The sequence below is a fragment of the Pezoporus occidentalis genome, unplaced genomic scaffold, assembly GCF_034315485.1.
Source record: "Pezoporus occidentalis ecotype Australia unplaced genomic scaffold, CSIRO_AGI_Poc_V1 ctg59, whole genome shotgun sequence".
NCBI lineage: Eukaryota > Metazoa > Chordata > Aves > Psittaciformes > Psittacidae > Pezoporus > Pezoporus occidentalis.
This window is the reverse complement of record NW_026915932.1, coordinates 3,364,575-3,377,150: the sequence shown is the minus strand read 5'-3', so window position 1 is coordinate 3,377,150 and position 12,576 is coordinate 3,364,575. Positions and strand designations below refer to the sequence as shown.

The following is a 12,576-nucleotide window of genomic DNA, read 5'->3' as shown; positions in this document are numbered from 1 at the left end:
AGAGGTGGAAATCCAATGTATTCGTTGTAGAATTAAAAGCACAGCTGTTTTGGTTTTTTTTTTCCTTTAATTCCCAATTAGTTTTGCCAGACATCTCTATTATCACATACTAACTCTGAGAATAAACATAGACTTTAGGATTTCAGTCGGATCCCTCAAGGCCTTACTCATTTGTCCGCAATGTCTTCAACAATGACAAAGACAGTATGGAAAATAGAAGTGTAGTACAAGTATTCTAAAACTGATATTTTTGTAGTTTCATGGGCATTTCTTTTACTTAACAGGGTCTGAAGGGCTGTCAAAATGAGGCAAGTGAATTACCCAGATTTCTCTCTCCTCCTCTCCTGGCCCTGATTCCCGAGCCATTCAGTGATGCAAAATAATGCAAGAACCTAGTGTTTCATAGTATTTCAGCTCACAGGTGGAAATGCTGAGGAGCCTGAGCATTATGATTCCCTGAGGTATAAATAAAATAAAAAATGAAATAGTCACAAATACGATGACTTACAGTCTTTTTCTCACAGTATTCCAGGCTTAACATAGAGTGACTTGATGATAATGGGTGGATTTATTGACACTATAACCTTCCAGTTACAAAGGGGTTGTCTACTTAGGCTGCAAATTAACCATGCAGTGGACAAAAGCACCCTCGTGATAGCTTTCTTCAGAAACTCACTGTTCATTGTGGTCATTCTGGTAAAGATTATGGATTCAGGCACCTCAGGAGCACAGCTGAAGTACTGGGTTGGTTATAAAAGCATCCTCATGATTTTCATACAATGTGAAACCTGTGCTAATACTCTGTCCTAGATCCCAGTTCACTGCATGAGTAAGTGGCTCACATTTCCTTGCCTTGTAGGTGTTTCCAGAGATTACAGTGACTCTGTACAGTCAGCAGACCTCAGGGTGGCAACAGCCTGGAGAAGCCCTCCCACTCAGCATGTCTGCGTTATACCCAACACTGTTTTGACCTCCTAGGTGGTTTGCTAATTCCAGGGCAGAATGGTGTGAATTCACAAGCACAGTCTGGGCCTGTGGTTGCAACCACGCTTATAAATTTTCCTGAGCCCTAGAACACCAAGGTATACAGTGCAGAAAAGCCCACACACTCAGCAGGAATCAAGTGTTTAGCAGGGTTTACTAGCCTTAGTTTAGGGCAGGCAGCCTCCTCCTGGACTGGATGTATTTGCAGTCAATCTGGTAAATCAGCACAACACTCCCTGAACTCACATTATTAAGGCTTTTCCATTATCAAGAACATCCCAGATTCCACCACCTTGAGAGCAGAGAGATATCTGTACTGCAGGGGGGCTGCACATTTAATTTTGTGCTTTTTTACATAGGTGCAGCATCTCTCAGCAAATGAGCAACATCGTAATGTGAAAAGAGAGATAAGGAATATATAAAGAAAATTTGTTAAATTAAAAAGAAAGAAAAAAAGACACTAAGTACACAGGATAAACTAGCACAACATAGCTAAAGTACCAACTGCCAAGTCTTGGGCACAACACAATTCCCATGTGGGTAACTAGATCTTCATGTCTTTTACTGCTGCATGGTCTATTTTCTGTTCAGTGCCTGCAGCTTCCATTAACGTTAATGAGTATGCATATGTGCCTTGAGGGGAAGAGCATATTCCCTGTGTGACTTCAAAACTTGTTTATAAATCCCTCCAAAAATCACATTGTGCTCATTGCTCTGCACAGAAAGCTATTATAACAGCTATAAGAACTGCTCCTTTCACTCATTCCTTCCCCCTTGTCCTGCCTTATCTGAAGGACCGGAAAACAGACCTGAAAAGATGAAGGAGGTGATATGCACATGAAAGTAACCAGCTCTGGGACCTGCAAACTGAAAATTGGCTTGCTGCAGGGAGGGGCAAACTGAAATTTCAGCAAAAGCAAAGAAAACAAAACCCCAAAACACTGAAAAACTACTTCCCCTTCCCTCCAAAAAGCAAAGCCTTTGAAAAATCTCTAAGCTACTAAATACTAGAGAATACATTGAAATCTTTGTCATACCCTTCCTGCTAGACTGCAGGTCAGTGGAAATAAGCTGCTTCAGCAACCAAATGGGCCAAACACAGAGCAGAGGCATTGCTGGGCACAGTCCCACAGCAAAGTCAGGCCAGCACTGCCCTCCAGTCTTTTAACCACTTTATCAGCAAGGAGACTGCTGAGATGCAGGGCTGAACAAAGGGAAGTGCTAGGTGTCTAATAAAGACTGCAGTGCTCTAGTGCTGCTGAAGCATCATATATATCCATCTCTGACACCTGGCCACACAGGGCGGTCCTTTGAAGAGTAGTTAAGAGCCAATTCCACCTCACTCTGCTGACAACAGGGTATTGTGTTTTCTGATGTTGGCTTTGAATTTTCCCTCCATCATTGCCAGCTGCCTTCTACCAGTGTGCACAGTTTCAAGTTAAGCCCTCTCAAGCATTGCAGTCTGAAAGAGTTACATTACAGTGTACAAAAACTAATGGATAAATCAGATTAAGGTATATGAATGAAAACAGACACTGCTTCATGCATTGCTGAATACCAGCTTGCATTATACCTACATAGTTAACATGAACACTAGCTGCAGCTTTTCACGGGTCAAAATGTTTTGTTTAAAATACAGAGCAGACTGGAGGAAAGAGGGAAAATGAGCTAAAAACCATACAGAGCACAATACACAAGCACTCAGGCCTCTCAGGCACAGTGACATACAGGGGACATTCTGTTCTGCCATGCAGCCTGCCCTACCCCGTCCTCAGACCCATATCCTGGCACTGCAACAGCATCACAAGCCACAGTGATGACTGACCCTCACCAAGAGGGAGCGTGTTCCAAGAGCATCTGCCCAAGTCTCGTGCTTGCTGTGCAGGGCTCTGAATAAATCTACTGAAAGATGCTTCTTACCAGACCTCCCTGCCCCACTCCCATGCCACAGCTCCTGCCTAGCAGTAGGGTTGTGCAGGAGCATCCATGTCTCAAAGAGACATTCCTAAAATACTGTATTCTGCTTCATCAGCACTGGGTTGTCATGCCTGGCAGGAGGCCAAGCAGATAGCCCAGAAGCAGTAGCATCTAAAACTGCCCATAGCTATACCCACCATAACTCATCTTTCTGTTGCTTTACACTTCTAAGGTCTGAATAGGTCTCATTAGTGATATTTCTTCCTTTAGCAGGCATGGATGAAAAGATGCGAGAATCAGATCTGGCTACAAGGAAGAACATGACATAGTTACTGCAGAGGACACTATTTTAAAGTTCAGGTTAAATACACTATTCAGTAAGGCAGAAAATAAAAGGAAACCAGCATCATGCAAAACCAGCAAGTTCTGTTCAATGACAGTATCGAAGTTCAAGTTTACAATGCAGAGTCTCCAGTTTAGCTGACAGAAAAATAGATTTATGACACCAGCTGGACTGCAACCCCAGTTACACTTACTGTAATTGCTCTTCTCTAGAGGAATATTTTCCTTACAAGTTTACCACCTTTAGAGACTGCTAAGCAAGAGAGAAAGGCTTCCACTGCATGGGCTTAGAAAGAGACAAGAAGGGTAGCTTCTTCCACACATGACACTTGGAAGAAAAGCACTGAACAAACTGAGTGGGTTTCAAGGCATGGGGATCCCTGTGAGCATTTTCATGTCTTAGACCTAAACTTCCTGTGAGCTCTAGCAGAAGCAGAACAACCCCGTGCAACATCTTGAAAATGCTACTCTGAGTCGTAATTTGCATTTGTATGCACATATTTGCATGTACCTGCGTGCACATAAAACTTGCATTTTCATTATCTATATGTATTATATGCTTGTATAATGTAGTCATTACCCATTTTACTAAGCAGAATTTTAACAAAAAGTTAACTTTCACAATGCAATTCACTGATACCTCTTCATTTATGATTGCACTGCAGGGGATCTGTAAACCTTTCTGGTGGATAAGCAGGGTTCACATAAAACCCACTGCTTGAGGCTGGTTACATTCACCAGTTACACTGTTTTGGTAATTCTTTTTTCTGTAAGATTGGGCACTGAAAGCACATAGATTAAACTCCTGCATTTTCTCAAGACCCCTTTTGGGATCAAGATTAGACAGGCCTTCCATGCTGAAATGTTATTTATAATGACCCTTTCAGTTCACTTGTCACTTCCAGTGTGTGATATGGGGCACAGCTCCATTTGTTTACTGTTCCTATCAGAGTCTGAAAACTCTGCAGAAAAGACAACCCACACTTTTAAAAACAACTTTCTAGAAATCTGTCACTGGGGAGAAATGCACTGGGGGGAAGGTGTTCAGTGGGTGCATATGAGAGGTAGCCAGAAGAGTCAAAAGGAATACTGGAGCTTAAGAAGGCACATGAAAGTGTGAAAACACAGCAATGAAATTAAACTCAAGTTAAGGAGAGGTTCTCCAGGCTGTAGAGTGCTCTTTCAGGCAAAGCCAAGGTAGACTGGCGTGGAATACACTAACCGAAGTGTTACCACACTGCTGCACAATGTGACAGGGTTAATGCATGTCATCGTGACTTGAAAGAAGATTCTCACACTCCCACAAATTTGGAAGGAAGTAGACTGTACAGGGAAAGAACCACCCTGGCTGCTACTGATGCTATTTGTGCTTAGGGAGGAAAAGGTCTTTCAAGCTCATGACCAAATTTCTTCCACCACTTACTTCTGCAGTAAAGTCAGGCTCTCATTCAAAGCATAATCTAATGTTAATGGTGGTTACTAAGATGAGATGGATTCAATATTTGGACTTCACCATGATCAGAAAAAGAATGAAAATTACCACCAGTAATTGGTTTTGTTTGTATAAAGTGGATAGTTATCAAAAAGCAAAAAGTAAACATGTTTAATAAAAATGAGCGGTGAGGCTGTCCCTGGTTGCCTAGGAAATGTAGCAAATTCCTTTTCAAAGTAGCCACAGGGTCAGACAATAGAAATCATAGTCTGAATTATTCTGCATTGCCATAAAAAAAAAATGAGCTGGGAATAATTTTGTGACAACTCCTTTGCAAAGATTCCACAATAGTTGGTGGAGAAACAATAGGGGTTTTTATCATTGTTTTCAATAGCTCCTGGAAAAAGCAGTAGCCACTCAGCCTGCAAATACCACAAATACATGCAAATGTATCAGAGGCATGCATATACAAATATTTAGGTACAATATCAACAATAAAGACCAAGTTAAGCCTCTGTGTTCTCGGAGTTGACATTCCAAAGACCTTCCTAGGAGAACATGAGTATTGTATCCTATGGACTATCTTACCTGAAATTGGCAAGATACAGGTTTACAGCCTCTTGAATTCAAAGACTGCTACTAGAATGAGAACTACTAGATATGGGAAAACTTCACCACTTGCACAGATAAAAAAAAAAGATTTGCAGAATCAGACCTTCACAGGTTTCTTTGAGCTACACACAATTTCAGATACTTTATTTGCTGGGATTAACTGTAAAGCAACAGTAATAATTTCCTATTCTGGGACAAAGCTGGTTTAATATTTGTATCAGATAAATACTGCAGATAATTAACTTTCATCTGATTCTGCTCATCTTTAGATGCCCTCATCAATGTATGACCACAGGTTTTATACAAACTTTCCTATGCTAGCCAGATGATGGCTGAAAACTCTTTCATCACAACAAACTTGTTACCTCGGAGGGCACAAGCAATAACAAAGCCTTTCCTGGTGACAGCAAAGCATTTTAGTTTGTTCATCCAAACACCACCTTGAGTATACCTCAGACTTTAAAATGTGACTGCTTAGTTAACCCCCCTACAATCTGATTTTACTTTCTATGTATCAGACTCTGGTGAAACTCCTGTAAGTCTGGCATATATAAAACCAAACACATACAAACAGGGCAGGCATTCTGAACACATGAAAACAGTTAATGGGTTATGTCACTTCAAAATCTCCAGGAACTTTTTCATGATAGCTTAAAAGTACCCATTGCAGTACTACATGTAAACCTGCAGAATGAATGTAATACATGGCATATATTAAGTATCATAGAGATTCTCAATATTCCATGAAGGCATTTAGTCACACTCAGAGGCAACACTTAGGTACTATCTTTTATGCTAGTGATGGAGTATTAACCATTAACCAGTTCTTTCCAGAGATCTTGCTATGAATATTCAGACATTGATTACAGTAACAAAGATGAGGTGCTCTGCAATACTTAGTACTATGGTGTAGTAATGCTATTGTCATAGAAATTATACAAAGTGAACCTGCTACAGCACCATGCATGCCACTCATAACCATCTTGTGATGCAATAGATCGAGCTCAACCTGTACAGAGTGGAAGCAGGCAAACAGAAAGCAGGCCTTGGAAACAGAAATGTCAATAAATTACAAATTTTGGAGTCTATCAGAAGGGACATGACTACATACTACGTCCTCAGTGTCAAATTTCAGATGGCAGGAGAAAATGAGGGAAAGGAAGCAAAATCTTCACAGTCTTCCATAATAATAGTGCTGAAGAAGATCCAGTTTCATAAGGACATGGCTCTACCTAACTACATGACTACTTAAGGAGTCTGCCATAATTTCTGCGAGATCTGTGGAATACTTGAATGTATTTCAATTATCACTATCATTATTATTATTGCTACTTTAAGGCTTTCAGAGACTCTTGCTTCTCAGTAAATGAGGAAAAGGGCTAGGGGGATGGATATAAAACAGACCTTATTCCTAATTATCCTAGAGATAATGTGAAGGTCGGCTATACCAAAGAGCAAAATATACTCTGAGACTCAATGCACACTTGCAGGAATATTCATTAAACAAGTCAGAAAATGTTAGAGCCTATTTTACTGCCCTGTCTGCAAGATAAACTTCATTTAGCCTTTGTAATTCTGGTTGAGCAGACTCAGGAAGAAAGAGTGCTAATATGTTAAAGAATTATAAAAACATTTTGAAATATAATATTTTTCAAAAGAACTTTTGAGAAACTTAAAAGCTTCTATCTTTCACCTCAGAGCACATCAGACCAAAACGTTTGTGCCATGTAATTCTCCTTCTAGATTAAATGGAGGACTTGAAACTTTCTGATATGAGATTTTAAATCTGTCTGTGGCACAAATCTGAGTGGTCACTGTGTAGCCTTTGGTCCAGTAAAATTGTGCTAAACTGCTTTTATTAAGGGCAGTTACTCAATTCTTGGATTTGTCATGTGAATCTGTTCAATGGAGTTGATGTAATGGTCATGGGGGAGGACAAGCTACGGAAGTAATGCTAAATGTCATATGCAAAATAACCACCACCAACAGCACAAATATATCTACAGTTTGTTCAGCGTTTGTGCTCAACCTTGCAGTCATAGACATATGTGTCATCAGTTGAATTACACATTGCTTTGCATCTTTATTATCACCGATGACTTTTCAAAATCAGATTTGCTTAAAAGGGGTTGTAACATGAATGCAGCTAACAAGTATTTCTGGCCACAGCAAGAAGCAAAAGGGACACACACTAAGAGCACAACATAATGCATGGGATGTCAAAACTGATATGTAACACAGCAGTAGGAAAGACCAGCACTGATCAAAACCATTTGTCCATAAGGGTTCCTTCTTACAGTTCACACTGTGAATCACAGTCATCCTGATCTCTCCTAGCAGGAAGTACAGCTGGTCCTACTGCTTCACAAAATGGACTTCCAGCATGGAAGAAAGGAAGAAGAAGATCCCTACAGTGTTAGTTCTTCTTTAGTAGTTCAGAGTAAGGAAGTTCTAACCTTATTCAACACATTTGTTTATTTTCTTCTGAATATTGCATTGGCTGCAATGGAACTAGGAGAAATGAGAATGTAACTAGGCTGCAATGTAGCTGTGAAGAGAAAATGTAGACCTACATGCAAACAGAAGCTTAGGCAATACATTATATCATCTCAGGTATAATTTTTACTATTGGATAATATCTCCTTGCTGTAGAGATTCAGGGCCATGCAGCTTTCAGTATTTTATCATTTCTGTCCTTTACTTCTTTGTTGAGGAGGACCCTGTCCAGGACTGTGGTTTGCACGGTGCTAGTGATATAGTGAGTGGTCCTTAGCTGGTGTGCAGGTAACATTGCTACCTGATAGCAATTTCTTTTGCCTTTCATTTTGAATAATTCAACTCATTCTCCAGTATATAACCAGGAAATAAAAGTGGTACTGTTCTGTTAGAAATGTCAATGGTTGGCAATTACCCAGGGGTCCAAAATGTAGAGCACAATGATCTGGGATATCTGTGCTGGAATTGTTACACAGAGAGGGAAACTACAGTTAATCCTTAAATACAAGATTATCAACTGGATAATCTTAACAGTGTCACCATAAACCTTTTTTCCAAAGAATTATAGCATTTACCTTCGGTCCTGTCTGGTAGTTTCCCACTTTTATTTGTTGTTCCAGTGTTGACTGTTTCAGATGAGGTGCTCAGTTTGGTGTTGGGGTCTCGTTTAGGTTTTGGAGGCGGCTGCTTACGAGAGCTGCTACTTTCATCGTCAGTTCCTCCAACAGAATGAAGAGACTGGGATCTCACTGTAAAGCCACTGGAGCAAGGATGTGGCAGTCTGTCCTGAGGAGCAGGCATTGTCATAAATCCCATGCGGAAATGCTTCCCCACGTAGCTTCCTTCATTTCCTCTCGCTACTTCTCCACCTATGCTGTAAGAGAAAATACACACATAAGTAAATGATCCACCTTTGCCTGAACTGTACCTGGAATCACAGTCTCAGTTCTGCTTCTGAGGAGCAGATTGTACTTTTTAATTTGGAAACCAGCAATGCTCTTTTCTTTTCTTGAAAGAAGATGACTACTAGAATAAAGCACTCAGTGTAGGTTGCCAAGAATTCAAAGGTACATACACCGCTATGCACTCACTCAGAGTTTTACAAGAAAAAATAGAGAAAAGCTTTTGTTCACATTTCATAGCATTATGACTAGAAATTGTCTACAGAAAAAAAATTCAAACATTAGAAGTCAGAACTCAGTTTTTAGGAAGAGACCACAAGTAGGGCAAAGAATAATACTGCTTTAGAAATGCAATATCCTGTATTGATCCACACTCCCTTGCACTCATCTTTAACTACAGACATCCATGTACCTTGGAAACAAGGCTCTTGGGGCCCAGTCAATCATTTCCCTTCAGATTAAAGAATGATAAGAGAAAGAAATGCTCAAAAAATTATCTGTATATAGGAAACTGAGTATTTACATCTCATCAAATCCACTTGAAGCTGCAACATGAGCAGTATGAAACTAGTAAGATGCAAGTAGAGGAGATGCAAAGGCAATGGGCTGTGGGACACCAGGAAGAAAATAACCTCCAAACATTCAGGAACACAGAGAAGAAGGAAAGCTCAGCTGAAAAAGTGCTATCATACCAAATACTACGTTGTACCATGGATGGCAGGACTGAGAATAAGGTATTATCCCTGCTATAGTCATGTATGCTTATCAGTTCTGAATCATAGCTTTTACTGATGCTTTTACTGCAAACCCATAACACAGCTCAATTAATGCAATTCACTGACTACACGAAAAACCTATGCAACATACACAGGTCAACACAGGCCTGTTTGCATGGAGGTTTGAAATGGTATGTGCCACTGTGAGCATGTAGAAATGTCAGTATGAGAACTGCAAAGTCCTGGAAAGCCCTAATTACCTCCTGTTTCTCCTTCACATAGAGTGAAGCTCTAAGCAGGGTCAGTCTGCTCATCTGTAAGTTTCCTATTCAGTGTTGCCTTGGGCTCATGCAGTTTATTTGCTTCTGGAACACATTTCCTTCTTTAAAAGACAAGAACATTTCTCAATGGTTCATGTGAAAATTAAGGTCACTTCATTCCCTGATACTGTCCCCTATCTTCACTGTAGGTAATACACAAGCTGTATCTAATTGTCTTAAAAGCATCGGATTGGCACCATGCAACGCACGACTGCATAATAAAGCAGAATCTTTTTTTGCTTACTACTGTCCTTGCATTTTTATTTATTTTCCATGACTGGAGAGATCCCCTTTCCAAATCAGTAACAAGTGAACAGGTCTAACTGAATATGTGCCGCTCTCCACCTGCACATGTACACACCACACACCTGCTCACACACATGCCACACATATGCATATACTGATCCATGTTCATAACCAAGTTATTACTGAATCCTAATTGGCATCAATTCCAGAGGGATTTTCAGACACAAAGATCAAAAGGTAGAGCTCATTATTTTGAAGATTAATAAAAAACCTGTAGCTAATTTAAATGATTAACTATGTCTCCACTAATCCTGCATAAATTGTTCTGAAAATAATATAATCCTCTGGTGCTGGACTACAAAAAGGGCCTGTCATGTTATTTAGAGAAGATTACTATCCAAACATGCTGAAGAATGCAGGTGGGGGTCTGCTTCCTTCCTTAAGTCCATTGGACAAGTCAGATTTAGCAAGCAGAATTTCAGTTTGCCATGTCTCTGACATGAAAGTTCTCATCAAGTTATACTATTTAATTAGTGCATTTACTTCACTACTGCATGAAAGTGTTGAAACTACACACTGTAAGGCAGATTCCATTATGGATGGACTTGCACAAAGTCCACCGAGATGATAGGTTTCACCCATTTCCTAAGAATACACAGAACTGCATTTATATGAAGTGTGGGTTTTTGCTGAACTGCTGCATCCTGTACTCCAGAAATAAGAACTTTCAAAATGTAAGTTCAGTGTCTAAACACACATATCTCATTAAACAACTGAACTGTGTCCTTTTTCCTTCCCTTTCCATATTTTTTTTCATTCTTTACTGAATTCCTTTCAACGTCACAGATGAAAACCTATCTCACCTGCTTCCTATGCATACTCCAGAATAAAGAGCCTATAGCCAGGTCAAAGAGAGGTTGCAGGTACACATGAGAACAGAACTTGTTATTCTGCTTCGTGCTGAAGTAGATCTGGTCTTGCTTTTCTATATTCCCTGCTCAGCTACTAGACAAAATCAGCAGGGCACCATTTCCCTCTTTTCAGCCATGTGTAAGACTGTCCATTCCTCTTTGAGTGTAGGAGCCAACCTATCAGCTGATAGTTGCACTGTAAACCCCAAGACGAAGAAGCCTAACCTCTCATTCTTGGTACTGGGCCGAGGTCATCAGTCAGGATCACAAAAAAGCTTATGTTTGGGACTTATGCTGGTAGGGATTCCTGAGTGTCGGGCAGCGGGTGTTTCCCAGCAGAGCTTGACTAGCAAGTGCAAGCATAACATCAGGTGGAGTGCCAAGTTCACATCTTGGTAATAGAGACTGAAATCCACCGTGGCGCACAGAGAAAGGAGTCATTCCAGACTCATACCCAGAGAACAAATACAAAAGCTGGATGGCAGATTTCAAACATGGCATCTCCTACCCTCAGGCAGCAGCATGCCAATGCTCCATTGAGACCTGTGGAACACAACTTTGCAATGCACAGTACTGCTGATGTTACACCATGAAACTAGACAGAAATGATTTGTTTATAAACTCTTCCTGCTTGCAACTACAGGAGTTGTCTGGGGCTGGTATATGTCCCACTACACCACAACACGCAGAGAAAGATTTACACACACCTTGCTGCATAAATGGCTCCAGAAGCAGCGAAGGAAAATAATTGTGTAGCTCTCACTCCGTTATTTCTGACAGGAAAGAGCCTGTGCTCCTCATTGTACTGATAATGAGTTCTATCTCATTTCAAAACTGTATTATGTGAGTTGCTGCAAGTATTACACAGTTTATTAATATATATGGAAATTCAGATTTGGATTATTCCTCTGGGAAGTTTCAATCTGAACTTGGCCAGGTTCAACTGCTTCTCTGACAAAGAATTATATACAGCATTCAAATAACCATTAAAAAGGCAAGTCATTTGTCTGCAACAAGAGACATGAATTATATAATAACAAAATTAATCATACAATCACTTGCGCTACACACAGCAAACCTGACTTTGTGCTGAAAATGCACTTTGGCATTTGCCTAGGTCTAGTGACTGATGCTGCAGTGGGTGGCAGAAAGGGCAGTGCAGTAAGGCTAGCTCCAGACACACTTAAGAAGAGTGTTCTGAAGCAGCTCTTCTTTCAAGAACAAGTTATGGGACTTCTCCAAAGCCTACTTAACAAGTCCGATGGAGACCATCGAGTGCTGCCAGATTACATTATCCCTCCTCGGGTGCACTGTTCTCATCCCTCTCCCTCCTCCACACAGTACTGGAACTGAATCATTATAGCAAATACCAAAGCCTCAAAATGGCAATAGAAGATTTCAGCTTTCATTACTAAAATAGGTAGAATAGCTCCAAATAATGGAGCTGACAAGTCTTGTTATACCTCCTATATAGCTATTATCTGTCAGCTGAGATTTCTGAGGTCAGAATTCAGCTAACTAAACCATTCCAACCTTGCTGTTCCATAATGTGGAATCAGACTACCTGCAAATAAGCTGTGATCATCGTGGTCCTGGACACATTACAGCTCAGTTTATTGTGTTCTGCCTGCTCTGTTCTAGCAAGTAGATACTGGAGCACTGACCAAACTACAACATGGAATAACTGAAATGTTTATG

At 40.4% G+C, this 12,576-nt stretch overlaps 1 protein-coding gene across 3 annotated transcripts in view; it reads right to left on the bottom strand.

Annotated features, from left to right (window-relative positions):
• Positions 1-12,576, bottom strand: part of NYAP2 (neuronal tyrosine-phosphorylated phosphoinositide-3-kinase adaptor 2) — a 139,663-nt gene that overhangs the window by 66,839 nt on the left and 60,248 nt on the right. For all 3 annotated transcript variants that reach the window (XM_062638902.1, XM_062638903.1, XM_062638904.1), the window contains one exon: positions 8,359-8,657. In XM_062638902.1, the coding sequence (XP_062494886.1) occupies positions 8,359-8,657 (299 nt within the window). The remainder of the gene's footprint in view (positions 1-8,358; positions 8,658-12,576) is intronic.